Source organism: Anguilla anguilla, chromosome 11, assembly GCF_013347855.1.
Source record: "Anguilla anguilla isolate fAngAng1 chromosome 11, fAngAng1.pri, whole genome shotgun sequence".
NCBI classification, from domain to species: domain Eukaryota; kingdom Metazoa; phylum Chordata; class Actinopteri; order Anguilliformes; family Anguillidae; genus Anguilla; species Anguilla anguilla.
Genome location: NC_049211.1, coordinates 37,682,676 through 37,700,053, shown reverse-complemented (window position 1 = coordinate 37,700,053; position 17,378 = coordinate 37,682,676). Strand labels below are relative to the sequence as shown.

The 17,378-nt window shown below is 46.6% G+C and overlaps 1 protein-coding gene across 3 annotated transcripts in view; it reads right to left on the bottom strand.

Annotated features, from left to right (window-relative positions):
- Positions 1 to 278: 278 nt before the first annotated feature.
- The window catches only part of slc38a5b (solute carrier family 38 member 5b), a 33,174-nt gene continuing 16,074 nt past the window's right edge, over positions 279 to 17,378 (bottom strand). For all 3 annotated transcript variants that reach the window (XM_035380742.1, XM_035380741.1, XM_035380740.1), the window contains 12 exons: positions 14,344 to 14,417; positions 12,551 to 12,643; positions 12,270 to 12,351; positions 11,206 to 11,288; positions 10,727 to 10,785; positions 9,519 to 9,632; positions 6,436 to 6,515; positions 5,795 to 5,895; positions 3,448 to 3,572; positions 2,515 to 2,659; positions 2,089 to 2,192; positions 279 to 1,834 (listed from right to left, as the gene is read on the bottom strand). In XM_035380742.1, the coding sequence (XP_035236633.1) occupies positions 1,730 to 1,834; positions 2,089 to 2,192; positions 2,515 to 2,659; positions 3,448 to 3,572; positions 5,795 to 5,895; positions 6,436 to 6,515; positions 9,519 to 9,632; positions 10,727 to 10,785; positions 11,206 to 11,288; positions 12,270 to 12,351; positions 12,551 to 12,643; positions 14,344 to 14,417 (1,165 nt within the window). In that variant the 3' untranslated portion in view covers positions 279 to 1,729. The remainder of the gene's footprint in view (positions 1,835 to 2,088; positions 2,193 to 2,514; positions 2,660 to 3,447; positions 3,573 to 5,794; positions 5,896 to 6,435; positions 6,516 to 9,518; positions 9,633 to 10,726; positions 10,786 to 11,205; positions 11,289 to 12,269; positions 12,352 to 12,550; positions 12,644 to 14,343; positions 14,418 to 17,378) is intronic.

Genomic DNA, 17,378 nt, shown 5'->3' with positions numbered 1-17,378 from the left:
AAAATTAGCCTCCCTGGCTAACTCTGGCACGTTTACAGCAATGTTATTAAAGTGCATCGCCTCTGTCAGATATAACAAACATATAATAATATAATAAATAAATATAATAAATTACAGCACCTCAGGAACTGCAGAGCAAAAAGCAAATATACCTCAGGGGGACACCACACCACACCCTTCCAATATTACAGAGGATATTACAGCAGTGAGACATGTCTACCAATTTGGGGCAAAATCAGAAAGTTTTAAAAATAACATAATAAAGAAAGAACAAAGTCGAAATTGACACCTTTTGCCTTTATTAGAAACAGCATTGAACCATCACATAAAAATATAGTTGTTAAATGGAAAATGAAAAAAAAAAAAAAAAACATACGTGAAGAACAACAGTATTGTCGTGTTCCTCAGTCCTGGTGTGATTAAATCCAGAACTCACGCAGCGGCCACCACAGCCGTGCTCTCTCATTCCACTTACACGTCAGTACCACCTCTCGACTTCCTGTCTCTGAATAGCAGTGGATTAATTTAGACCTGAAGCCATCATTGCTCTTATGACCTTCTGTCACCAATGGCTCAGACACTTAGCAACCTCAGCCCAGCCTAACACCATAGACAGAGACAAAACTGACAGACCGACAAGGAAATGGCAGAACCGCTGACCCCCCCCCCCCCTGCTGGTGGTATGGGTAATTACGGTGGAGAAGTGAGAACTGCTATTCAGTCCTCCGCCCACTGGGGGCACTGCCTCAGTGATATGAGGCCAGAGAAAGGCAGAGTGGATCACACAGGCACCTTAAACCATGCAGGTTTCATGGGACATTGCAGCAACCTGTTTTAAATGTCTATATTCATAACCATATTCATATTCCTATTGACTGCAATAAGAGCACAATAACCCATCCAACTGAGGCTGTAAAAAGCTAAATAAACACAACCCTGGATATCATGTTCAGCATTCTATTGTTTATACATCTTTATTCAAGTGGTGTGACTGACTCTAAACCCCATGAACCATTTCCTTCTGGCTGCATGGTGACAGCTAACAGCAAAAAACAATAAATACATCTGAAAGGCACTTTTTCAAGATCATTGCGAAGCTGCAAGATAAAATATAAATAACATTTAACAAATAAATTCATACTTTCTTCTTTTTCTGCACTGGATTCCTCTGTTCCTCTTTGACATGTGCTTCTCTAAAATGGATGCCGAAATTGGCTCAGGTTGTACCTTGGCTTCAGGTCTGGGGTTAAACTTTAACGTCTGATTGGGGAACAAACAACTGGTCAGCGTAGCCACACAGGGCTACGCTGGAACATTCTGGAAGGAGAGGGGCGAGGGGGCAGGCAGGTCTGGGGGATTCTCTCCCTTTGTGAAATTCAAAAGTATACTTTCTCTCATTTTACATCATAATGAGCTGATGGAGCTGGGGGCCAGGGTAGTGGAGCCTCTGCAGCCAATGGGATTGCGGCCTTGTAGGGAAGCCACACCCATCTGAGGCGCGTCCACACAAGCAAAGAGACCCGGGTTTGAGTCTCTTGCTGGAGGTGGGGGGGGGGGGGGGGCTTCACTGTACTCATCGAACAGTCCACCAGGTCTCCTCAGGAGACTGTGACATCATCTTAAGATTGGGAAGGGTGCGGACCAGCCTTTCAAGGGGGCACCTTACGGCAGGCCACAAGGGGGCGGGATGTGGAGGGGGAGCGAGGGTTTGCCGTCCCTGTTCGGCATCCTAGTGCCCACCCCCACTCCTGTTCTCCCCGTACACCCAGTCCATCACAATGAAGGACATGCTCATGACCATGAACACGAACCCCAGAGCCATGAAACAAGAAGCCTGCAGAGAGAGAGTGAGAGAGAGAGAGAGAGAGAGAGAGAGAGAGAGAGAGATTAGTCAAACCTGCCTGTGGCTCTCTTCTCTTCATTCCTTTATTTATTTATTTATTCATTCATTTATATGATCATATCATATAATTTTTATTTGCATGATATTTAAATTAACATGCTTATCTCTGTGTGTCTTATGTCACGTTTCATATAATCAGATAAACAGCAGGCCGTGGGGTGCGGGGTGGGGGGCGCGTGCTGCACCTGGATCTTGGGCCTGGAGTTGAGAGGCTCCTGGTCCACAGGGACGATGCGCAGGTAAAAGAGCGATGGCAGAATGAAGATCAGGCTCGGGGCGGTCGTGGCTCCTGGGGAACGGACAGACAGATGGACAGAGAGACAGACAGAGAGACAGATGGACAGAGAGACAGACAGACAGATAAACAGACAGACAGATGGACAGAGAGACAGATGACAGAAAGACAGACAGACAGACAGAGAGACAGACAGACAAACGGACAGATACACAGACAGACAGATGGATGGACAGGCAGACAGACGGATGGGTGGACAAACAGACGGACAGACAGACGGACGAACAGACAGAGGTCAGGTTTGGTTTATTGTCTGGCAGGAAACGTGAACCAGGGTTTGAGTAAGCCCCTTTGTGAATGCGGGCATTGGGCTCACCGATGATGCCGAAGATGTCTCGGATGTTGGGCACGAAGATGACGAGGAGGTTGACCACGAAGAGGAGCGAGACGGCAATGCCAATGTGCCGCGCCCAGTGGAAGGGCTTCTCAGGAAACAGGAGCTGAAGCAGAGCTCTGCGTATCTGCACACACACACACACACACACACACACACACACATAGACACACGCACCCAGACACAGACACACACACACAAACACGCACACACAGACACACATGCACACACGCACACACACACATTGCACATATACATAGACATCGACAGAACCTCAGTCACATGATTCACTCAGTTAATTTTCTCCTATACTACTCAGCTGTTTTTCTTTTATGCTATTTGGAAAATACTCTCCTGGGCTAAGTAATGTGATGTAATTTAAAACAGAGCTACTGCTAAACAGTGTTGTATGTTTCCATTTTAAAATAATGGCTAGAAAATGCTCGGGCTTGGACTCAACCCTTACTGTTGAATATGAAGAATTCATATGCAGTTGCTCAAAGTCTCACTGTTTTTCAGCGTGTGTGACTTTCCCAAGTCCTGTATGATATTCAAAACATGACAGTAAAGTAAAGCAGCACACACGTGATTGGCTGTATTAGGAGAAACTATGGTAACTGTAGGTGACATTTTAAGAGGAGAACAGGGTGACTGTTTGTGACTGTTTAAGGGGGAACAGGGTGACTGTGTGGGACAGTTTAAGGGGAGAACAGGGTGACTGTTTGTGACAGTTTAAGGGGGAACAGGGTGACTGTGTGGGACAGTTTAAGGGGAGAACAGGGTGACTGTGTGGGACAGTTTAAGAGGAGAACAGGGTGACTGTGTGGGACAGCTGAAGGGGAGAACAGGGTGACTGTGTGGGACAGTTTAAGGGGGAAGTGCGAGTGCGTGGAGTGCAAGGCGTGGTGTTCTCACCGGGAAGAGGACCACAGGGACAGTGAGGGTTACGGCCACCAGCACTGCCACACGCACGCACAGCACCAGTTTATCCAGAGGGTCCACCTTACTGTACGTGTGCAAGAGCTCCGCCTCTGCGCGAGCTACAATCACACAGAGAAACAGCGTTAGCTACAATTACACAGAGAAACAGCGCTAGCTACAATCACACAGAGAGCAGTGCTAGCTACAATCACACAGAGAAACAGCGTTAGCTACAATCACACAGAGAAACAGCGCTAGCTACAATCACACAGAGAGCAGTGCTAGCTACAATCACACAGAGAAACAGCGTTAGCTACAATCACACAGAGAAACAGCGCTAGCTACAATCACACAGAGCAGTGCTAGCTACAATCACACAGAGAAACAGCGTTAGCTACAATCACACAGAGAAACAGCGCTAGCTACAATCACACAGAGAGCAGTGCTAGCTACAATCACACAGAGAAACAGTGTTAGCTACAATCACACAGAGAGCAGCGCTAGCTACAACCACACAGAGAAACAGCGTTAGCTACAGTCACACAGAGAGCAGTGCTAGCTACAATCACACAGAGAGCAGTTCTAGCTACAATCACACAGAGAGCAGTGCTAGCTACAATCACACAGAGAAACAGCGTTAGCTACAATCACACAGAGAGCAGCGCTAGCTACAATCACACAGAGAAACAGCGTTAGCTACAGTCACACAGAGAGCAGTGCTAGCTACAATCACACAGAGAGCAGTGCTAGCTACAATCACACAGAGAAACAGCGTTAGCTACAATCACACAGAGAGCAGTGCTAGCTACAATCACACAAAGAAACAGCGTTAGCTACAATCACACAGAGAAACAGCGTTAGCTACAATCACACAGAGAGCAGCGCTAGCTACAATCACACAGAGAAACAGCGTTAGCTACAATCACACAGAGAGCAGCGTTGGCTACAATCACACAGAGAGCAGCATTAGCTACAATCACACAGAGAGCAGCGGCTCACACCGTGTTAGCTACAATCACACAGAGAGCAGCGTTAGCTGCAATCACACAGAGAGCAGCATTAGCTACAATCACACAGAGAGCAGTGTTAGCTGCAATCACACAGAGAGCAGCAGCTCACACCGCATTAGCTAAAATCACACAGAGAGCAGCGCTAGCTACAATCACACAGAGAGCAGCGTTAGCTACAATCACACAGAGAGCAGCGTTAGCTACAATCACACAGAGAGCAGCGTTAGCTGCAATCACACAGGGAGCAGCGTTAGCTACAATCACACAGAGAGCAGCAGCTCACACCGCGTCAGCTACAATCACACAGAGAGCAGCGTTAGCTGCAATCACACAGAGAGCAGCGTTAGCTGCAATCACACAGAGAGCAGCAGCTCACACCGCGTCAGCTACAATCACACAGAGAGCAGCGTTAGCTGCAATCACACAGAGAGCAGCGTTAGCTACAATCACACAGAGAGCAGCGTTAGCTACAATCACACAGAGAGCAGCATTAGCTACAATCACACAGAGAGCAGCGGCTCACACCGTGTTAGCTACAATCACACAGAGAGCAGCGTTAGCTGCAATCACACAGAGAGCAGCATTAGCTACAATCACACAGAGAGCAGTGTTAGCTGCAATCACACAGAGAGCAGCAGCTCACACCGCATTAGCTAAAATCACACAGAGAGCAGCGCTAGCTACAATCACACAGAGAGCAGCGTTAGCTACAATCACACAGAGAGCAGCGTTAGCTACAATCACACAGAGAGCAGCGTTAGCTGCAATCACACAGGGAGCAGCGTTAGCTACAATCACACAGAGAGCAGCAGCTCACACCGCGTCAGCTACAATCACACAGAGAGCAGCGTTAGCTGCAATCACACAGAGAGCAGCGTTAGCTGCAATCACACAGAGAGCAGCAGCTCACACCGCGTCAGCTACAATCACACAGAGAGCAGCGTTAGCTGCAATCACACAGAGAGCAGCGTTAGCTACAATCACACAGAGAAACAGCGGCTCACCTCAGTCACAGTACAGACCGACGCTGCAGAATTAAACACAACCCACCGCAACCAGATTCACACAGCTGCTTATAACCACAGAGTTAATTATAGATTACTGTAAGATCGGTTAAAATTATTTTTCGTATTTTAACTTGTGACTGTGAGACCTCTCCAAGCCGGGGTTAACAAACCCAGACTGTGTGCAGTATACTCCAGCGTGACGTGGGGCGACTGCACCCACGTTTGGCCCCAGTCTATCAACTCAGGTAACCAGAGACAGGGACGTGTGTCAGCACACCTGTTCGGTGTCAGTGACAAATTAACAGACGTAAAACGGTATCTTACAGTAGAAGGTGAGATAGCCAAAGATGGCGGTGAGGAGGTACATCACGAACATCCCGAGGATGGAGATGTTGGCGATTGCCTGCATGCGCTTCTTGGTGGCGCTGCGAAGGAGAGAAATGGCCGTCAGCATTATTTACTCGCAGGGTATCAACCGACCAGCTAAATCTCGCCTAAAAACTGGTCCACATATGAGTACCAAACAACATTCACTCTCATACAACAACTAGTGTCAAATCATTGGTTATTCTCATTCCACTTGCAAAAAAACACACAGATGACCTACGGTTTGTCTTTGTATTCATTTTTCTCTATCCATATTGTTTACAATCACAGGTCATCACAGGATATTATTTAACGTTAGTCAGTAAACTACAGCAAGGAAAAACTGCGGATTTTGCATATCTAAACGTTCTGGAACTGAGTATAAGTCAGCAGTTAATCTGCAACTGATCACAGAGGGTGAGAAACAACACAGTTCCCACAATTCAGAGATAAATAAAATGATATTGTTGGGAAAGGGACATTTGTGGAGGCTCTGGCATTTGGCTGTTCCCTTGTTAGATTGCGTAAGTTACCCCTGTCAAGCTGAGCTCTGTTTGAAGGCAGTTGCGTAAGGCGGGGTTGGCACGGGCAGGTCTTACTTGCGTAGCTCGGTGTAGATTGGCAGCACCTCAGGGTGGCACACGAAGGCGAATGCCAGGATAGGGATGGTGTAGGCCGTCTGAAAGCCAGAGAGGCCATCTGAGTAAACACTAGTCCACTTACAGAACTGTGTGAGTAAACCCTACTCCACATACTGACACCTGGGTAGAACTGTGTGAGTAAACCCTACTCCACTTACAGAAATGTGGGTAGAACTGTGAGAGTAAACCCTACTCCACGTACAGACACCTGGGCAGAGCTGTGTGAGTAAACCCTACTCCACATACTGACACCTGGGTAGAACTGTGTGAGTAAACCCTACTCCACTTACAGAAATGTGGGTAGAACTGTGAGAGTAAACCCTACTCCACATAAAGACACCTGGGTAGAACTGTGTGAGTAAACCCTACTCCACATAAAAACACCTGGGTAGAGCTGTGTGAGTAACCCCTACTCCACTTACAGTCACCTGCGTAGAACTGTGTGAGTAAACCCTACTCCAATTACAGAACTGTGTGAGTAAACCCTACTCCACTCACAGACACATGTGGGTAGAACTGTGTGAGTAAACCCTACTCCACTTACAGACACCTGGGCAGAACTGTGTGAGTAAACCCTACTCCACTTACAGACATGTGTGAGTAGAACTGTGTGAGTAAACCCTACTCCACTTACAGACATATATGGATAGAACCCAGACCTGGGTCAAATACATATTTGTTTTGGATTCAAATATTTTTCTGTGCTTTATTAATCTTGCCCGGTGTAATTGAGCCTGCCAATATGACCAGAAGGCAGGGTTTGCACTTTTTGAAAGTATTTAATTGGTTCCAATACACCAGACAAGATCAGTAAAGCGTAGAAAAGTATTTGAATCCAAAACAAATACATATTTGACCCAGGTCTGAAGGAACCATGTGATCAAACACTACTCCACATATAAACACCTGGGTAGAACTGTGTAAAGCTTATACTTCTCATTCAAGAATACATTAGTGAGAACAGGAGAACAGTTACAAACCAAAATTTCAAAACATTTACAAAATGCTTGAATGAAATGGGAAGCTATGTGAACGTCTGGTTTGTTCACCGTAAAGTAGCCTAAGCGATTCTCTACTCATCGTCACACCCTTTATTCCATTCAAATATTAACAAATGTGTGTTTCTAAAGCTCAACATGCAAATATCTGGGGCATTAACAACCAAAACTTACTCCGCACACAGACACGCGTATGTAGAACTGTGTGAGTAAACCCTACTCCACATACAGACACACGTATGTAGAACTGTGTGAGTAAACCCTACTCCACATACAGACACGTGTGGGTAAAACTGTGTGAGTGAAGCTTATTCCACATGCAGACACTTGAGGGTAAAACTGTGTGAGTAAAGCTTACTCCACATACAGACACTTGAGGGTAAAACTGCGTGAGTAAAGCGTACTCCACATACAGACACTTGAGGGTAAAACTGCGTGAGTAAAGCGTACTCCACATACAGACACTTGAGGGTAAAACTGTGTGAGTAAAGCGTACTCCACATACAGACACTTGAGGGTAAAACTGTGTGAGTAAAGCGTACTCCACATACAGACACTTGAGGGTAAAACTGTGTGAGTAAAGCTTACTCCACATGCAAACATGCATGAGCAGAGCTGGGTGAGAGAGAGACGGACAGCATGGGCGCGTTTGACCTATCCACAACTCACAACCGCGTCGCGTCACGTCTAACACCTAACACTTCTAACAGTCTGCCATTTCACACAAAGCAGCGCGAGATAGGCCACCGCTGGAGCAAGCAAGAGATGACAGTCTGAGGAACACTGACCCAAACTGCCTGATTAGATCTAACACTCAAAGCTGACTGCTCAAAAGACATTACAGATCAATTTGATTTACACAACATGGCCAAAAGTATTTTGGACACCTGACATCCGACACCTCATTCCAAATTATGGGCGTTAATATGGAGTTGGTCCACCCTTTGCTGCTATAACAACCTCCACTCTTCTGGAAAGGTTTTATACCAGATGTTGCAGCGTTGCTGCAGGGATTTGCTTCCATTCAGCCAGAAGAACATTAGTGAGATTGGGCACTGATTGGGCGATTAGGCCTGGCTCACAGTTAGCTTTCCAACTGATCCCAAAGGTGTTGGATGTGGTTGAGGTCAGGGCTCTGTGCAGGCCATTCAAGTTCTTCCACACCGTTCTCAACAGACCCATTTCTATATGAACCTCGCTGTGTGCCTGGGAGCATTATTATGCTGAAACAGCAAAGGGCCTTCCCTAAACTGTTGGGGAAGCTCAGAATCATCTAGAATGTGAATGTATGCTGTAGCATTAAGATTTGCCTTCACTGGACCTAAAGGGCCCTAGCCCAGACCATGAAAAACAGCCGCAGACCAAGGGGTTGTCCAGATACTTTTGCTCATACAGCGCATCGGGAAGGCGTGTCCTTCACAAAACCGTGAACTCCAGAGTGCTGACTCCGGGCGGCAGCTTAAAGGGGCGGCGCGGATTTGGCGCAATACGCATCGCCCAGGGAGAGAGGAGCTCAGCCCGCGGGATTGGGCCGGTCTTCCTCTGCGTGAGGAAGGCTCCGCCTCCTCCAGCCGGGCGCGCTCGTCTGACCCACTGATCGCAGGCTTCTGCCGGCCGAACCGCTGAGGGAGACGAGGGGGGGGGGGGGGTGGCGGGGGCCGGATAGCGTGGGCTCGCCCGCCATCCCGCGAACCGACCCGGGTTTCACGGCTGTGAGGATGGGCCTTCCCGTACCGACCAGTCTGGCCCTTATAAATCGGTTGTAAAAACCAAAAAAATGTGTGTTGGCTTTTGAGTGCAGCAGAGCTAGGCCGCAACAGGCCCTGAGCCAGTATGTACAGTGTGGCCATATTAAATAACCCTCCCCAGCATCACTCTAAATAACTCCCCCAACCTGACCTGCCTACCCCCCCCCCCACACTGTAAATAGCTCCTGGCCTTATCTGGGGACTCCACGAAAGGAGCGCTCGAGCGGTGATGTCATGGCGTAGGTGTCCATCGGCGTAGCTCCCCCCTCCCCCCCCCCCCCGTCCACTCCATTACCTGCTGGTTGATGGTGAAGAATTTCCCCGTGCACTCCTCCACCACACTGCTGTTGATGGAGTGATTCCCATGGGTTTCCATCGGACAGGGGATGTTAAACTTCTTATATATTACCTGAGAGAAAAGGAGAGAGAGGGAGAGAGAGAGAGAGAGAGAGAGAGTGAGAGAGCGAGAGAGAGAGAGAGAGCGAGAGCATCTTTTAATTGATATGAGAAAAAAAATACTTCAAGCCACCTCTATTGGGTTATTATACAACGCCATAAAAATGCATGTCGAAAATAACACTCACACCCTTTCACATGATTATATGGTAATTATACTGCACCTCCTCATAAATGGACAAATAAGAGTGAAAGAAAGAGAAAGGGGTGGTTGGGGGGGGGGGGGGGGGTCAGAAAGCCAGTGACAGAGCTGGAAAGTGTAGGGTCAGAAAATCAGCTAAAAGTCCTGCCATGTGTTTCTTCCACCAATTAACTCAGTCAGCTGATTTCACTAATTAGGTGTACCTCCTGGCTGAAGAATTGTTCTAATTAGTAAATCCAGGTGATTAGAACAAAATACTGGGGAGGACTTTACTTTCTGAATTCAGTGAGTGGTGCATAAAGGGACGACATATACCAAAATCGCAGTCATAAATACAACACATGGCACCAAATCTAGCTTTAAGAAGGAAGAGAGGAGGAGGGAAGGGGGTAGAGGCAAGAGAAAGAGATGGGTGGGGAGTTAAATGGGTTCAGGGGCATAGACAGACGGACAGACGGACAGACGGACAGATGGACAGATCTCCTCACTCAGCAACGTCTGCTCCCCCAGAGCATAAGAAACCTCCTCCACGCTACCCACCGAAAACGTGCAAGAAGCACCAGCGTTCTACGTGTGAGAAATCATCTCGCCGCACTCCGTGCCGTATGTGCCTTATCCTGTTTACCCATCATGCATTGCAGCGTGCCTGGAAACACGAGACCCCCGGAAAGGTCATAACCCCTGGGGCTCAGGCCACCACGTCTATAAATATCTGGTTGCACAAATTCTGCTTCATGTGAATTCAAGCCAAGCCTGTTCCCGGCCTTCCAAAGCGCCCAATCTTTCGCTAGCATTTAGGTCACGTGACAGGCCTTGTGGGTGTGGCCCATTTTGGCTAAGCCAGTCCAAGATGAGATGAGATTTGAGTCCCGCCCACCCACCCACTCACCCTTCCCCCCACTCACCGATATGAGGAAGAACACCATGCAGGTGAGAGAGAACCCACTGGTGTAGCCAAGGTACCCTGCAAACAGCACCAAAAAAAAACGCAGTCATCATGATAAGCAAGAGTCTGTTAGGATCAGGGACCATCGTGACAGCGTAGACTCACATACATTTAATTTTGACCTTGTGGTCAGATATGCATGTACTGAGTGCACAGTAGTAAATATAACATAGTCTGATGTTAAGATTGATGGTTGAGAGGAAGAAGAGGTCATTGGGTCCATACGTATATGTATATGTATATGTATATGTATATGTATATGTATATGTATATGTATATGTATATGTACATGTATATGTATATGTATTTGTATACACACATGTATATGTATATGTACATGTACATGCATATGTATATGTATATGTACATGTGTATATATATATATATATATGTATATGTACATGTATATGTATATGTATATGTATATGTCATACATACCCAGTTGCCTCATGAGGGCCAGAGGCAGTATTACGATGATGCTGACTATGATGATCAGATTATTCCCATTCAGAAACCACTCCCTGAGGAAGGAGGCAGGCACCGTCAAACATTCAGTGACGAACACCGTCTGCGCAGTGCGTGACCGTCTGTCACACATATACACTCAAAGCTATGTGCCCACACCAGTCACATGCATGCACACACACACACACACACACACCGCTGTACACTATCCTAGTAACATGTGTACACACACACATAGCCCTACACCCTCCCCACTATTCAGAAAAACAGAAAAATGTTTCGATGAGATCAGATGACATTGTAATTACAGTGCTGTGCCAGGTCTGTGCCTAATCAATCAGCACAGAAGTTCAGAATTTGGCACAACCCCACAGAAACAGAGTTTGGCTTGTGGAGCTGCCTCTCAGTGGATTTTTCTCCAGTTATCAGCTGGGTTAGAATGCAGAACTCAGACTATATGACAATAATGGCTTCTGTTTGGTCACTGCTATACATGCAATATCCTGATTGGTCTGTCACCGCATCTACCACAGATCATGCATAAGAACAGTTTAGGGTAGGAGGGGCCAGGCGGTGAAGCCTAGGGAGTAATGGGAAACATTCTCTTTTGCTCACTGCCCATTGAACTCAATGTAGAAATCCAAGATGATTTAACTATCAAAGAAAACCTCATCAGTCAATTTTTGTGATCATAAATTTCATTATGTGCTGCAGTTTGTGAAACAATGGTTGTTTTGTCCCAAAGTCTTGATAAAAAATTAAAATGTGCTTATTTTTTTACATTTTGCATATTTATATATTCATATTCATGAATTTTACATTGTACATATTCATATCTGCTTTTCATATGAAATGTAACGATCGGGGACATTTTATTTTGCCTTCAGAAGTTTTATATTCCCAATTCACTTTTATGTTTTTCCCTCAACACGCAGTACAGGTTGACTTCTGGGACTTCACAAGCGTAGGCTAGCTGAGTCCAGTCTACTCCAGTTAGATATGCATGTCTATGGTGTCTACCTCCTCCCCCAACTCACCCATTGTCAGACTGTAGGCCCATGAAAGCCTGCATGACCAGTGGCAGCTCGTATTTCACGATGAAGAGGTAGCTGGACATCGCTAGGGAGACACAGACAGACAGGAGCACAGACATCATCACCTTCTCCGCCTTTCAACATGACAATTTATCTGTGTTGTACCCTTTCAACCACCTGCATTTTTTAACTTTTTCCAATTGTGTGGTGTATAGAGTGTACAGCAAAACTATCTGTATCTGGGGTTCGAACCCGCAACCTTCTGTGCTCTAACAGTGACTGACCTCCGATGTTGTGCATTGTAATGACCACAGCTGCCAGTATTTTCCCCCCGTGCCCAAATGCCCTCTTCCCAAGCTGCTCGTAGGCTCGAATTCCTGAAAAAAAACAACATAATTTTAGCACTGATCTTATCATCCTGCAAATCAGACTCTGCAGTTCAGATCATTTTTGAGAAATGTTTAAAGAAATGTGTAGTGAAGGGTCGGTGTAGGATTCTCAGTGTCAAGGACTTAATGTTGGTGTAAAAGACTCAGTGTTGAAGACCAGGGTAGAAGAATCGGTGTAAAATATTCAGTGTAGAGGACCCTGGGTAGAGAGCTTAGTGTGGATGACCCAGTTTAAAATATTCCATGTAGGTGACCCAGGGTAAAAACCTCAGTGCAGATGAATCAGTGTAGAAGAATCAGTGCAAATGATTCAGTGTAGAGGATCCAATTAAGATGCCTCAGTGTAGAGAGCTTAGTGTAGATTAACCAGTTTAAAAGATTCAGTGTAGATGACCCAAGGTAAGAGCCTCAGTGTAGATGAATCAGTGTGGAAGAATCACTATGAAAGATTCAGTGTAGATGATCCAGTGAAGGTGCCTCTGTGTAGAGAGCTTTGCTTAGATGAATTGGTGTAGATGATTCAGTGTGTAAGACTCGGTGTAGATGAATCAGTGTACGAGACTCAGTATAGAACATTCAGTGTACGAGACTCAGTATAGGACATACAGTGTAGAGGGCTCAGTATAAGACATTCAGTATAAGAGACTCAGTATAGGACATACAGTATATAGGGCTCAGTATAGGACAAACAGTGTAGAGGGCGCAGTATAGGACATGCAGTGTAGAGGGCTCAGTATAAGACATTCAGTATAAGAGACTCAGTATAGGACATACAGTATAGAGGGCTCAGTATAGGACAAACAGTGTAGAGGGCTCAGTATAGGACATACAGTGTAGAGGGCTCAGTATAAGACATTCAGTATAAGAGACTCAGTATAGGACATACAGTATAGAGGGCTCAGTATAGGACAAACAGTGTAGAGGGCTCAGTATAGGACATACAGTGTAGAGGGCTCAGTATAGGACATGCAATGTAGAGGGCTCAGTATAAGACATTCAGTATAAGAGACTCAGTATAGGACATTCAGTGTAGAGGGCTCAGTATAAGACATTCAGTATAAGAGACTCAGTATAGGACATTCAGTGTAGAGAGCTCAGTATAGGACATACAGTGTAGAGGGCTCAGTATAAGACATTCAGTATAAGAGACTCAGTATAGGACATACAGTGTAGAGGGCTCAGTATAAGACATTCAGTATAAGAGACTCAGTATAGGACATACAGTATAGAGGGCTCAGTATAGGACATACAGTATAGAGGGCTCAGTATAGGACAAACAGTGTAGAGGGCTCAGTATAGGACATACAGTGTAGAGGGCTCAGTATAGGACATGCAATGTAGAGGGCTCAGTATAAGACATTCAGTATAAGAGACTCAGTATAGGACATTCAGTGTAGAGGGCTCAGTATAAGACATTCAGTATAAGAGACTCAGTATAGGACATTCAGTGTAGAGAGCTCAGTATAGGACATACAGTGTAGAGGGCTCAGTATAAGACATTCAGTATAAGAGACTCAGTATAGGACATACAGTATAGAGGGCTCAGTATAGGACATGCAATGTAGAGGGCTCAGTATAAGACATTCAGTATAAGAGACTCAGTATAGGACATACAGTATAGAGGGCTCAGTATAGGACATGCAGTGTAGAGGGCTCAGTATAGATGTCTCAGTGCAGAGGGCTCTCACCTACAACTCCTGCACATTTCAGAAGAAGGTGAACGGAGTAGGCCGACAGAATGGCGATGCACGTCAGCAGGACCCTGCAGAGGACAGAAGCACACGCGGCCGTCATGCGGAGAGCACGTGTGTCCACCCTCGTGGATTCACGGGTTCTAAGCGTGTGCCCAATTCAAGCGCTGTATGTCAGTGACATAGGCCGGACGGGGCGCCCTAGGAGCCTTGTGAGCCTTGCGTGTCTATTTTAACCCCTCAGGGACCACAGTGCCTTCTGGTCCCGTTGTCTGGGTTATGAGTCATATAATTCACATGCACTGTTTTCATACATTCCCCCCTCCCTTTCTGGCTTTGGACGGGTTCCCCTCCCCACAGCCCAAACTGTTATTTCACCGACTCTGAAGATTGGAGTCCGTCCATTTTCCACTGCTGCTGCCAGACTCTCAGCCCTGTTTCAGCAGTCTGTTATACAGCCTGGTTCACATGATGACACCCCCACCCTCTGAACTGACTAACACACTTCTGCAGAGAGTTACAGGACCAGTTACATGCAACACTTACTGTACCAGTTACATGCAACAGTTACAGTACCAGTTACATGCAACACTTACTATACCAGTTACATGCAACACTTACAGTACCTGTTACATGCAACACTTACTGTACCAGTTACATGCAACACTTACAGGACCAGTTACATGCAACACTTACTGTACCAGTTACATGCAACAGTTACAGTACCAGTTACATGCAACACTTACTATACCAGTTACATGCAACACTTACAGTACCTGTTACATGCAACACTTACAGGACCAGTTACATGCAACAGTTGCAGGACCAGTTACATGCAACAGTTGCAGTACCAGTTACATGCAACACTTACAGTACCAGTTACATGCAACAGTTGCAGTACCTGTTACATTCAACACTTACAGGACCAGTTACATGCAACAGTTGCAGTACCTGTTACATTCAACACTTACAGGACCAGTTACATGCAACAGTTGCAGTACCAGTTACATCCAACACTTACAGTACCAGTTACATGCAACAGTTACAGTACCAGTTACATGCAACAGTTGCAGTACCTGTTACATGCAACACTTACAGGACCAGTTCCACAGAGTTATAGGACAGATTACATGTTGCAGGAGGGGTCACATGTTACAGGTGCAGGAACTGTTACATGTGATAGCTAAAGGAACAGTTACATGGAGAGTTACAGCATGACAAGACACAGAGACAAACGGAGCAGCTGGTGAGCAGATAAAGTTGTGGTTGGTGGCAATGGTGCTGGAGTAAAACCACTGGATATAAGGAAAGGGCTAAAAAAATCGACTGTATATGTAATCACATGCATTGTGACTCAAATATCACGTTTGCACTTCTGCACTGGAATGTGTCAGTAGCGCAAGCAGGCACCCAAACAGAGGGGATTAGCGGTCATCTCCTGTCAGAGATCACAGGGAATATTGATGCCATCCTATAGAGGGTGGGGTTCGGGTTTGGGGGGTCATGGGGTGTCATGAGCACACAGAGGAACTCCTCCTCCCAGGCCACCAGTAGCACTGTGATCCAAGCAACTGGGTCTGAGCCAGACAGATCCCACTGACCACACCCACTATCAGCTTTCACCCCAAATGCCCCCCCCCACCCCCTGCACTCTGACAGCAGGACCATGCTGGCGGGAGCCCCGATGAGTCACAGGATTCGCGGTAAGCGGCTGTCCCTGTCACTCCCGCTAAGGCATGGTCGGACCCCGCATGACCGGACTGAAACAGCCTGTCAGGCTATAGAGGCCATCTAACACATTGTGTTTTATTCAAATGTATGAACTCAAACAGAACTGTTCAACTGTATTGTATTATTATTATTATTTCTGTACTGAGATAAAGTGGAGGGGATTACTGTGTACAGTTTAGTCACTCAGCAGACGTTTACCCAAACCGCTTTTCACAGTGAAAATAAATGTAACAAGGGCTAGTTGCGCAAAGTCACAGTCAAGGTACGTGATTAAAGACTTACAAGATGAAGGGCCTGAAGGATTTTTAAAATGTAATATTATTATTATTATTATTATTATTATTATTATTATTATTATTATTGAAATGTTGAGGTGCAGTCTGAGAAGGTGAGTGTTTGGACATCTGTGGAAGACAGCCAGTGAATCTGCCTTGCTGATTGGCTGGGTGAGGTCATTCCATTGTCAGGGAAGGAGGTCAGAGCAGAGCCTCAGCCACAATAGCCAGCTGCCAGGAGCTCAGATAGATGGAGCCACCTGCTGGAGAGATGCTGGAATGTGAGGAGAGAGCCTGCTGGACCAAGGGGCCGCGGGACCGAGGGACTGGAGGGCCGAGTGGCTGGGGGACCGAGGGGCTGGGGGACCGAGGGGCTGGGGGACCGAGGGGCTGCCGGACCAAGGGGCTGGGGGACCGAGGGGCTGGGGGACCGAGGGGCTGGAGGACCGAGGGGCTGGGGGACCGAGGGGCTGGGGGACCGAGGGGCTGGGGGACCGAGGGGCTGGGGGACCGAGGGGCTGCAGTTGGGCCACTTTTGGCCCAAAATTGAAATGGCACACAAACCTAAAACCTGGTTGGTTGGTGTTCTGGCCCATAATACATTTTCCTGTGCCATAGCCGACCCTTCGGTGCCGGGATCATTCGGTATCTGGGGAGAGAGAGACCCTGCAGAGGTACTGACAGTGAATGATGCATCAATCTGTGGGGAACATCTTGCCAGGATGAACTAGAGTTCTCTCTTCCCCAGGTTGAACTTAAGGCGGTGAGTGGACATTCAGGCTACATTATCAGCCAGGCTGGTAGAGTTGTGCTCCTGAAAGTGGGAGTCGAAGGGAAACTGAGAAGAAGAGTTGAGCTTCATTAGTCCAGTGATGACAGAGCAGGTCATCAGCAGAGATAACGGAATCAGGTGATGTTGCGTAAAGTGAGAAGAAGAGAGGGCCAAGCACTAAGCCCTGTGGAACCCCTGTTAAGCTACCTGGTAGGATCCATTTAGCTTTAGTTTTTTTTTTGTTAAGTTTATGT